Source organism: Osmia bicornis, chromosome 4, assembly GCF_907164935.1.
Source record: "Osmia bicornis bicornis chromosome 4, iOsmBic2.1, whole genome shotgun sequence".
NCBI lineage: Eukaryota > Metazoa > Arthropoda > Insecta > Hymenoptera > Megachilidae > Osmia > Osmia bicornis.
The window spans coordinates 9,347,535-9,360,127 of NC_060219.1; the positions used below are offsets into that span (position 1 = coordinate 9,347,535).

Consider the following 12,593-nt stretch of genomic DNA (forward strand, 5'->3'; position numbering starts at 1 on the left):
AAATTCTTTGCTGTACGAATATTTCTTACGATCACTGTGTTTGTCGTTCGACTTTTGGTTTGAAAAAATATTTATCGAGGATCAAGAGACTGCAAGTAAGTCCGATGTTTGCGTAGCAACGTAGAGTGCGAAATCGAATAACAGCCGCGAAATATCACAGGGAATATCAATGAAAACGACAGGGCATTCGTGAGCTTCGAATACAAACCGTTCGCCGCATAAATCTTTCGCCCGCGGCTCCATTTTCATGGAGATCCTCCGTCGACGTATATACAATTTTCACGGACATTAATATTTATAAATCTCCTCCGGAAAGCTTGGAAAAGCATCGAAATAAGATGGAGCTCTTCTTCGGTTGAAATCGATCGAAGAAATACTCGGCCGTGAAGTCGCTTTGTCGAATTCAACGCGAAAGGCACTTTCAATTCATTTTTGTATTCAACAGAATACGAAGAATAATCGACGTTTACGGTGAAATCAATGGAACCGCTAAGTTGTTCACCATTCACTTTCTACCCCTATATTTTTGTCGGCTGCGTTTTAAATTCGTTCGATTGGCCTTTTGATTTATTTAAACGGAAAACATCAGGCCGGCCTATAGGTTGGCGAACGCCGCGTCAATTATCGGCCTGATTGGATTTGGCAACTGGCCGCGCGAACGACGCAACCAACTTTGTGACGTCGAACTAGCACGGCAAGCCTAGTTCTCGATTACCCTCGATCCGGGTCACCGACGTGAAATCACCAGCTCGTACAGATAGGAAATAACTTTCGCAAAATTTTACTTATCTTTCCAATTCATTTTCACGCAACGTCGATTGTTTTAATATTAAAGAAAGAAAGAAAGAAAGAAAAATATATGAATCAGATTGCTGGCTGTTTCGCAAAACAATGAGAAACGGTTATCCGGTCAAAATGTAGATAACAATGGAAGGAAATAATATAAAACCGCGTGGCTGCTTCAACTGGATCGCAGCAATTTAAAGGGACTCTGGGGAGAGCATTGTTTCGTTCAAAAAGCAAATTTCCAGAGTCGAGCGACGCGGCTCGACGCGTGCATCTTGCATTAATCAGAATATTAGGTCTATTTTGTTACCGTCGCGACGGAAAAGGGTCGGTTCTCTCCCTCTCGCGTAATCACGTGGAATTCAACGCGATTCTCTTGTCCCCCATTCAACCCTCTCGCCCGCCATCTCGCTAGGGCTCTACACGGCCGGCGAAATAAGGGCTATTTCAATTGTGGCACGCTAAACCGCTAGCAATTACCGTTAAAATTACACGATACTTACCGGAGCACCGAAATTCTGCATTGCGGCGAGCTCTATTATTTCCAGGTGTTGCCGGCCCCACGTTCGACACGTTCATTGTGAGCCGACCGTAATACCGGGGACTCTTCAAAACCACCTGCGCTCGTTCGCTCTCCCCAGGTGTGCTCAGGTGCGAGCCAACTGGATACCTAGTGAATTTATCCAGACCGACGCTTCCTGTCAAGCCTGTAAGCTGAATCCCCCTGTTGCCTTCGCCAGCATGACGATAAAGGACGATATCAATCGTCCTAATCACGTGCGAAGAAAATTTCATTTTTTTAAATTGTAATATAAAGTCACTGGTATTTAATTTTTCAATGACATTTTCAGTGGTTTATTTTCACCACTGTTATCGTTAGATTGGAGGGTGTTCAAAAATAAACTAATCGGTTAATCCATGGATCTCTACTAGCCGATAGGAGTGGGTACGGTTAATACAGTCGGTATTTTGGATTTCCGAATTAATGGGGCAAGCTGAAAATTCGCTCATGAATTACAGTGATTAATCACGTGGAATCGGTATCAACTCGGCGAATTTCGAGAGGTACGTGAACTATTCAATTCATCTTTGTGGTACGATACCAGCTCGAAATAGGTGTAAAGCAAAATTACAGCTAACGAATCGAAACTTTGATTATTAGATTTAGTTACGCGTTCGTAATTAATACGGGAATACGTTGTACAAACGGGAAGTTAATGATTCTGCATGGAAAAATAAGTTGGAAACATGGAATTAATTTTCTATACTTACCAAATGAAAAATGTTGGCCCACGGTTGATCACCACGTTCGATCATTTTTCTCGTTGACTTTTCACGGTTTCGGTACGTCAGTCCGGCTGCTGATAAAGCAAACTGCAATGTTTGCGAAACCTCGACGACAGGAATCTTTAGGAATCCACGAACCATTCGAAAGCCAAAACTAATAGAAGCTTTTCTTCTCCGAATAAAAATGTGGTCGAAGCAAAATCAATGCTAACACGGCAACACGTACTGTCAACTGTTCTCCAATATAACTAACTGCGGAAAAATAAATGAATGTTACAAATAAAAAATAAAAATAATTACCTTTAAAATTATAATTCTACGTTTATATGCGTTTGAATGTTAACGAACGATTTACAGGCGGGTAAAGTAAAATCGACAAAATCGGAAATTTAGGAAGAATTACGACGTTTCATTCTACCAATCGAAGTGTGATCCGCAAATTGAACGGTGCACGCGTTCGAATGGGACACGTAGAAATATCGTTGGTTAGTCGCGACGAAAGCGATCCACAAATTCGTCCCGGTCCCGATCGTCGAAACCACGATTCTGACCGAGCGACCGTAATTAAACGGGCTAAAACTGGATAATTGATGAGGGTTGAGGACGGCTGGGTACGGCAATATTGGCGGCGGTCGGATATCGGAACATAAATTGAACGAATACCCGGTACATGTATATAAACATACACTTTATTATGATAATTTATAATTGCATTCGTATTCACAGTGAGTATGCGCAATAACGTGTTGTAATTAGACGTACAAACTGGTCTATGGAGTAATAACCTAGACTAATCAAGTTTTGCGGCTAATTATATACGGCCCGTGTGCAGACTGATTCCACGTCGATCTCGCGTTTATCGACAACCAGTCGTCGAGTTTCGTTTCGATCTCTCTCTATATTTCATCCTCGCGAACATATTTCGTTTTTCCAAATCAGGATTTTCTTTATCATTCGTTATCGAGTTATAATCGACGGGGAATCTCGTCTATCTCGACCACATCGTTGAATTTCAACACGGTCGATTCTGCGAATCAGATAAAAGAAAAACTAAAAAATTAACGCGACAAGCAGTTAGTCCGCGAATCGTTTCCGCACTCGGTATCCCTCGAAAAAAATTAGTAGGAACTGAACTGACTGGCGATCCATTAACGTAGCTCGAAACTTTGAGCCGTTTCACGATTTGTCTGCTCCTTTTCTTTCTTTTTTTTTTCTCTCTATTTCTTATTCGTTCCGTGTCGTACAACGTTGCAGGGCTTCCGTTCTATGGTTAACGAGAAATAAAACGATGAATGGGGGAGGGAAACTGATCGCAAAATTTACATCTCGCGCGGTCTTGTTCAACGGTTTAGAAAATAACCGTCCTAATATTTTCTTTTTTTTTTTATTCGTGTAAGTTGTACTGTACACAATGAGCGATGAAAAACTCGCTTCTTATTTCTTGCTGAGCAATTATTGTAATAATTTCGATACCGTTCAGGTAGTAAAGCATAGCTATATAAATACCTCTTCGTAGCTATTCGTTACGATAATAAAATAACATGTTCACAATCGTCGTCCCGAGGAATCGGCTGAATCCTTAATCACATCGATTTCATTCTCACCGAACGAAAGATACGTCGTTCGGTTATTCTGATTCGTTAAACAATTTTCACGCGAATCTCGTCGCGAGTATGCGAGGCGTTGCGTGTTTCTTACAACGACGAATGATACCGAACGTTCCTCGTTCTGAACTGAGTTTGTACGTTAATATAATTTGCACAAACTCGGTAGATTCTATCGATCTAACAGCTAGAATGAATTTTTTAATTAACAGCGTAAGTACGTTGGAAAAATCATTAAGTTCATTTTATCTGTATTAGCTGATTTTAATATAACAGTGAAAGATAGAAATTCTGTCGGGTAAGCAATGTATTCAGAGCCATTCCGGAGGCAAAATTAATCAGCCAACTACAAAATTTGTTTAAACCGAACTGAACACGCATACAGGGTTATCAATTCAATTTATTTGGGCAAATTTGTACGAGCAAATTAGTTTGTGCAAACTGCACCAGCGTATAAACTGAGCTTCGAGTGAAAATGAAAAATGCTCCCGAGGTATTAATATATACAAGTATACGCGTTCACATTCACCGTAACGTCGGTACAAGACGAAAAAGCTACCCTCGCTCGTTCGTTCTCGTTTTTTTCGAAACTATATCGTTCACGCAACACCCTGCACACGATCCAAGCGAAGCAACGTTGACGCGATATCGCGGTAGAGCAGATTTTAAAAAAATATTTCATCTCGATCGAATCGACCTAGAGCGGCTATCGACTACCCCATCGACCACGGTGGTTCGTTTACAGGGAAAAAAACCAGATCGATCCTCCGGTATTGTACGGGTAAATTGCTGCCAGGCCAATGACAGTCGCTCTTCCATTTCGTCACCAACGTGCTTCGATTCGAAAATATTCGACGAGACAAGGGCAGGGTAGGAGGAGACCGGGGACGACACAGAACGTACGAGTATATGTACGAAGAAACGCAAATTGTTACGGACAAATTCGCGTCACGTCTGTGCATTTTGACATAGACGAATCTTATTTCAAGCTTCGATCACGCCCACGTACGACCGTCTATCTTCTAAAGCTACCGAGCGCGACTCGGTTTCTTATCACTCGAACGATAATACTCCTAGCAGAGAAATTCAATAAGCATCGCGCAACGTTTCGATGTTTTCACGGATTTTTTTTTTCCTTTTTTTTTCCTTTTTCTTCCTTTTTTTTCTCTTTAGTGTACAACGTATATACATTGGTCTTCCATTAAGTCTTGGCAACGTTTCGGTCAGCGCCCGTTTAAAGCGACGATTTACGAGGACAGCACGCGTGTAACTAAAACGTGAAAGGAAAAGAGACCGAACGTCGTGCTGCCTCACATTCGACCCCGTTTAAACAAGAAACTATCGAACCGATGAGTCGCGAACCCGGGGAAGACAGACAAAAGATTCCAGCAGGATTGAAGTTTACTTTAATTGAAACCCGCTGCCGAGTGCACCGGCAATGCAATGCACGAGACCCCGATTTGTCGGCTCGATGCTTTCCGAACCGTTTTCTACCAGAAGACGGGCTTCAATGAAACTTTAACTCAATGAATGTGTACCTACTGATGGATATTCGAAACTCTCTTCGCAAGTTTTCAAGCAATTCAAACATGATGAAATTTCGAATTATAAGACTTACCGACAAATTTGATAAAATTTCATTGTTCCAAGTAAACAATGCTTTAGCAGAGCTTGGAAACGTTGCCTAACAAAGCTCATCGAAGTATGAAGTACAATATTATTACTCTTTCATTCTCCTTTTCTCAATGCACGTTTTCTCAACCGATTTCCTTAGAAAAATCGTACCGAACTCCGAAAACCGACGGTACGTTTGATTACTCTAAAATTGGCACCGTATAATTACATGCGTGCTCGGAGAGCTAGGTGTCCGGCAATCGAAGACAAAACACGCACACAGAAAGAATGATGCTCACAGAAGGACAACGAGCCACGTATACGTGGTCTCTGTACTACGTCGACATCGTCAAACTCGTGGTCGTGGGAAAAATAAATTCAAGAGTGACTCGACTCTCGATTTACAGCCGTGTCGTCGCGAGACACCGACCGAAAGCAACGATATTTACACGTTTCGAGGAGTTTTCCGACCCGCTAGTCCGCGGTGTCCGCAACGAGGATGCATAGCTGTCTTATAGGAACGCGATCGTGACAGAAAAATACTCTCCGTAGCGCGAATATCACCCTCGAGCGTCGAAGTTGCTTGGAAAAAAAACATCGCTTATTTCGTTTCGAATTTACGACGAATAAATATTTACACGGTTCTCGACGACACGGAATCGAAAGCATCGTCACAGCGAGCACAGCGTTTCTCTGAGAACGTCGAAAGCACACTCGAAATACAGCGAATACGTATTAGAAACATCACGACGCAATTAGTAGTAACTATATTACCAACGCCGTTTATCACTTAAACAAAGCCATTTACCTTTCGTTATCACGTCTTCGTACAAACTTCTCCCCTCATCTTCTTGGTTTTCGATGTACATTGACTGAATTGCATCGAACTTGTCGCGGCGTGGGACACCAGCCAATCGGCTATCGGCGTAAATATGGTTTGCGTAAAACGCCGCGACAAGTTCGATGCAACTCGGTGTGCACAGTGAATCATGGTCGAAGTACAGGCTCTCTTGGTCCTCTCTTTCGTGAAAATCTAGCCAATCAAGCAATTTCCGCCTGGTGGAAATCGAACGGTCGATATTGATCGTCGATCGTCGCGAAAACAGGATAAGTATCACACAGAGAAAGATCCAAAAAATCTGCTCGTCCGCTTTTCGTTCTCTTTTCGATCACAAAGAATTCGGGACTCGTTCGAAGCAATTGGTTGCTTCCCGAATCGGCATCGTGTGTGCCTGGTCAGGTTCTCGTCGACGATGAGACCAGAATAGAGAAAAAGAGAGAGATAAACAGGTAGTTAGTGGAATAATTGGTCGAGCTAGAGCGTCTCCAGGAGGTTCTGTACGAGCAGTGCGGGCGCGGTGACGCGCGTTTTCCCTTTTCTCGACTGTCTACAGGTACGCACGTTGCAACGTGGCGCCCGCTCCAGCTGCTCCGACTTGTTGCTGTCCTGCTCGAGCTGCACTGACACGCTGGCGACACGGGGCGTCGAACAACCGCCCTCCTGCAACAGACAATTTCGACGCGTTTGAAGGGGAAGTCTTGACGTTTGCCGCCTCGTCGAGAACACGCGTCAAGAGGGTGGACTCCCTGTCCCGTCGGCTAATCAGCTTCCCCCTACTCCCCCTCGCCGATCGACGCCTCGGCCTTTTCAACGCGTCGTTGGACAAATAGGGGACTAGCTTCCTCGGCCAAACGAAAGAACGAATTTTGCGAAAGGTAGTTAAAAGAACAACAAATTTATTAACATATTATTCCGCTCGAAAGTCTTAAAATACCGATCTCTTCTAAGTTTCGGACTCGTGATGATGAAAGTTTTAATGGATTTTGAAAGTGTATTAAAAGTTCCGCTGCTATTTCAATTTATTCCCACGTCGCTATATTATCCGAGATACATTTTATGTTCCGATTCGAGGAATCTTCTACAGTTTGAATAACATTGGTAACAATTACCGCGGTACAACGTACTTGCAACAATCGATAAAGGGCGTTTCGTTAATGAGGGAAAAAAGGGTAGGAAGAAAGGAAAAGAAAAGGGTAAAGAGAAGAGACACTGCAGCCGAAAGTAGCCAAGTTTTTACGAGTTGAATCTTTAACGACTGGAACGAATTGTGCCGAGTGCAGGACCGTCCACGGCTACGCCGGGTGAATAGGAAACGAGGAGAACAGGAAAGGAGAATGAGCGGAGCCAAATCTATTTAATTAAAATTATGGCGATACGACGTGGCCGAAGAATCTCAATTAATCTCCGAAAAAGAAAAAAAAAAAAGGTTTAAGAGGTGCACCGGAATGGAACTGCGGACCGACCAGCGGTATCCGGCTCTCTTCTCTGTGGCACGACTAATTTGTTCAATTACTTTTATCGCGGTGTTTCCGGGCCAAGGAAAGGTATCCGAAGGCAAAATGAAGCGAACGTGGTGAAAGCAGGGAAGAAATATTAAAACGTACGGATCAAAGTGTAATAAAAGGAGATCAACGTCAACCGGCTTGGAAACTTAAATAGAAATATTAATATTGTGTTGAGTCTACGTTCCGTTTTCAATCGTGTCGTTCTCGTAGAAATACTTGCAGGGAGTGATCAATTTTATTATCCTCTCAGGGCTCGATATTAAATCAGATAGAACGATTGATCGTTTGTGTAATAGCATCGTTAGAATAATACAATTTTCATACTATTGTGCTGGCGCTATATTGTAAAGTTCTTTGCGTAATAAAAAATTAACTACCACTATGTGTTATTTTATTTTCTACTTACCGATAAGCAGATATTCGCTTGATGCTGATGCGCTCGGCGACGGGATTCGCTTTGCAGCTGCCACGCGCGTATATAAAGGTCGCCACGATATATGAGTCCGCCACGTTTCGCTCGTAACATCAGGTGCCACCTGGAAAACGTACACACGTTACGAATTAAATGAATCCGTATTAACCTTCTGAAAGATTAATTCGTTAAAACTGAATTAAAATTTATTTTCCAACTCTTTGACGATCAAAAAACGATTCACCCGGCGGATTAAATTTACCCTTTTTATAAAAAGATACATTGGTAGCAGGAGGCAATGGTAGATACCAGACAACCCACGAAGACAAACATTTTTCTTTTTACCAAGAAGAAATATAGCGGTCTGTAATAAGAGATAGAACAAGAGTTTAACGTAGCCGCAAAATAAATTGCCAGACGATCGCAAGTCATGCTTCCGTTCACGGTGATGGAGTTTCTGGCAGCGAGATCGGGGAACCGTTCACACCCTCTCGATAAAATAAATTCGTAAATGACATACCCTTTTCACGCGTCACTTCCGCGCGCACAGTTCATTCTACGGGTCTCTTTTTTCGCCAGCCGAGCGGCGTGTTTACGAGGCGGAAAAGAGGGTGAATATCAGGAGTCAATAGTCGACTTCCACGATCCTTTATCGTGTCACATACTTCGCTCGCAACATTAACCTGAGAACGGTTGATATTTTGCTCTGCGCTAGAGCCGCTGCTCGGATGAAAATTATTTAAGAACTCGATCCTGTTGCGTCGCTACTCCGACGTTGGAAAATCAACAAGCCAACCATGGTGACAGTTTATATTTCATACTGGAGAAATTTTCGTTCGCGTTTTATGACAGGAGAATATTTTGTTTCCGACACGTTTAAATTTCTCCGAATACCCTCTAATACCGTGAACCGAGGGTAGCGAAATAAAAATAACAATTTTCGTATAGTTGTTAAAATACTGCAAAGTCAGCTAGAATTTGTATCGTCTTCGGAATTTGTGCACAAGATAAAACGTTTCTCGTTCTAACGAGTAGCTTCGCAAGGGAATAAAATACCACGTTCCACTTTCCTCGTTCGTTCTTTTCCGCCCCTCGCGATTCGTTTCATCCCCCTCGCCGTTTTCGCACGTCGTTAGCAGATAACTGCTCGGCGTTAACTATCCCCCTGTTAAGTCACCCTTTCTGTTCAAGAAACTACCTATTTCAAGTATCTTCTATTTCAAAACACCGGTGACGTTAGGCTGACTAGAAGTTACCCCTTCATTTCTGGCCGAACGAATTTCCTACCCTCGAGCGCGCCTTTGCGGGTGCATTCAGTCAGCTGAATAATCCTGATCGTTATCAAGGCCATTGCATTTATCCGAGAACAGTTACGGCTAGATTCTAGGCAACGATGCCAGGCCGTGTTTCCGTGTTACGTAATCGAATGCGTCGTGGGTGGGCACCCTCGTGAACCGTCCGTCCGTATTTTCCGTTTCTCCTCGGTTCACGAAATTTCTCGTCGCGTTTATTTCAACCCCGTCGCCGGTGCGCACGATTTTTTCTCCTTTTCTTTCCTCGCACCACGATTACTCCGCATCCGGCTAGAGTTTCAAGTTGTTCCTATGTTAAATATGATTTCCGGTATATAGCGGTGTTGCGCATCACTCGCTCTCGATGCTTTTCTTATTTTTTTAAACATTTTTGTAACAAACGAAATGCACAAGGTTGAGGGGTTTCAGAGTCATTTAGGTATACATAACTATAATCTCATAGTAGTAGCGAGCATGTTATTTATCCTTTTTTTTTTTGGAAGATTAAAAATAGGAAGGGGTTAGTTACGTCGACGTGCAGAATAAATGGACCTTTCAGCATTTATGCAAAATAAACGATCTAACAAAACGGTAACGAGAAGCTGGCTCAATCGACCATTTGCTACAGCACCGATAGATAGAATGGATCTCGGTACTCTATGAATTATAAAATTGCCATTTAGCGAGCTAGGCAAAGGCCAAAAATGGATGCAAAAATAGACGGTCGGTGATCAAAAGTGACTATTTTTCTCAGTCGAAATTCATTGTTATACCCCGGTCCATTAAATTGAAACCAACACGAAAGAATTGTTATCACAGGAGATTCTACTTTTCTGGATTATAACGTGACTCTAGGTGCTTTGACATTTCGAGGCCAGACTCTTTTCTGTGGACGTTCGAAAAGTATGGTCGTTCGTAAATAAATTTTCCCGAAAAATCTGCTAACACCTGCTACGTCCCGTTCGCACGATTCCCGGACCCGTCCAGCCGAAAATACAGAAACGGAGATAGCGTCAGTAAATTCCCGATTTATCAGCTCGACGAGCGCTTAACGCAACGGTGGCGACGTTATCGTTGCCTATGGAATCATCTCTCCTGCACACTGGCTTTTCGAAAAAGAGACGCTAAAAAAGATGTCCGTCTCAATGAAAATCTCTCTGTCATTTTATTTATCGCGACAGCATACTTTGGAAAGATGAAATTCATATTTTCAAAATTTGATGTAGAAAAACCATCTATTGATTCGTAACTTTATTAAAAAAAAGTATTATTGAAACAAATGTTTCCAAAACTGTTAAGTCGATCAGTTAATGGTGCTTAAAACTTATCCGATATTTTTATTTCAGAAATTCGATCGCACTCTCGATTTAATCTAAAGTTTCGTATTTTACAAACAAAACATAGTTACGTATAAATGGCAGAGGTTTACTAATTTTATTTGCAATAAAATCGAGCACTAATGCTCGATAATTTTCCGCGAGCTGGTAAAATCACTCGTGTACAACGTCAATGGAGTTAATGCGTCCCCGATATTTTTGGCCAGTCCCGTGTATCGCGTAATTTTGTTTTCCATAACGCATTAGCATGGTATTGAAGCGGTTCTGATTGAAAGCGAACGCTTTTGACCGTGTATTCCAACAAGCTCGCTCATAACACATGAAAATGCTTCCAGCTGCTAATGCTTTTATCAAATTTTCCATCGACGAACGAAAACACTTATAAATTATTAGTGCAGAGAGCAGCTGAAAATGTTTATCCCCAAATTGTTTCACATTTTCAGCTCCAACGTTGAAAATTTCTAAAATTATGAAAATTTAATTGTGTTTGCTAATTATGTTATTTGAATACATCAATTATGTACTAAGATTTTTCACTTGGTTGTTTGTTTATTTGCGCAGAGGCATCATCATGATACATTTAGACATTTTTATTCGAGGCTCACGTTTCACTTATCCAGACGTGTTTAGTCGTTCGGATTTATGGACAGTGATCTTGCGAGGGTTCAGCTTAGCTGTTTACAATCCTGTTACCCACCCTTCTGGGTAAACTGGACAAGAATTCTGAAAAATGTACTCCAAAGAAATTGGACCGTGATTCAATGGGCGAACAAAGTTCACAAACTTGTCTTTGAGTACACAGTGGCCATAAAAGAAGGAAATTCTTAAGCGAGAAGTCATTTAACTTGGTGAACTTGCCTTCGCTGTGTAGGATTGGTTCAATTACATAAGTTACATTTCGCTGGAGAAGTTATTGTTGATGTTAATGTAGTGGAAGAAATGAGATCACTGCTTAAGAAAATTGTTATTCTACCTAAGAAATTTTTAATATCCTTTGAAAACTTTTTATAGTTGCCTGTTAGAGATATTCTGAAACTTATTCGAAGTAGCTAATTATATTTTCATTTTCTTCTTTCAAATAATCCTGAATGCCGATCGTTACCTGGCAGTAGTATATTTTTATATGTAGGATACCAGTTGGCGAGTAAATAAAATGACCGATAATACCCTCTAAATCTGAAATACAATCTACTTCTGGGTTTGAAACGTAAGTGGAATCTGGAACCAATCGATGAGAAACACGAACGATTTATGAGAATTTAATCCGACATTTGTACAGCCGCTACAAGGTAGAAACCAATCTATCATGTACCGAATTGACGTGAAATAAATAACAGGAACTCAACAATGTAGAAACCCCGGCAATTTGACATATCTGTTTCGACTAACTTCAAAAATTAACGTTCTTTGCTACCCTGCTCTACTTGTTCATTGATTGCCATCGACATAATTCATACGCAATTTACACAACCGATGTTTTGTATTATATACTATGGAGAGCTCATGGTTAAATGTTGACCAGTTCCGCACTTCTTCCATTGAATAATTCATGTTTATGAATAATTCATAAGTCGAATGTAGTGAACGGGGATGAACAATAAAACGGTCGAAAATAGGGTGTGAGACTTGATAAATTTATCACTTTATAGTTTATTTATAAGCAACTAGGTGTGTATGCGCTAGAAGCACAATTCACTTAAACAGCCAATGAATATTTTCAGGAATAGGATAAAAATGGCATACATCCATCCGGAAAATCGGTGATGCACAGGCGTTTTCCACGGTAAAAGGTTCGCAATACCTCTATTTAAAGAATAAAACTAACGTATGACAAAATACTACCCTCTTTAAAATATTAAAACAAAGCAGAGATGAATTTTTCCTATTAACTGGCATAAAAAATTAGCCGTAGGGG

General features: G+C 41.4%; 1 protein-coding gene across 2 annotated transcripts in view; it reads right to left on the reverse strand.

The window, feature by feature from the left end:
- Positions 1–2,744: 2,744 nt before the first annotated feature.
- LOC114874744 (protein O-mannosyl-transferase TMTC1-like) overlaps positions 2,745–12,593 on the reverse strand; it is a 147,899-nt gene continuing 138,050 nt past the window's right edge. For both annotated transcript variants that reach the window (XM_029184325.2, XM_029184324.2), the window contains 2 exons: positions 8,044–8,173; positions 2,745–6,792 (listed from right to left, as the gene is read on the reverse strand). In XM_029184325.2, the coding sequence (XP_029040158.2) occupies positions 6,607–6,792; positions 8,044–8,173 (316 nt within the window). In that variant the 3' untranslated portion in view covers positions 2,745–6,606. The remainder of the gene's footprint in view (positions 6,793–8,043; positions 8,174–12,593) is intronic.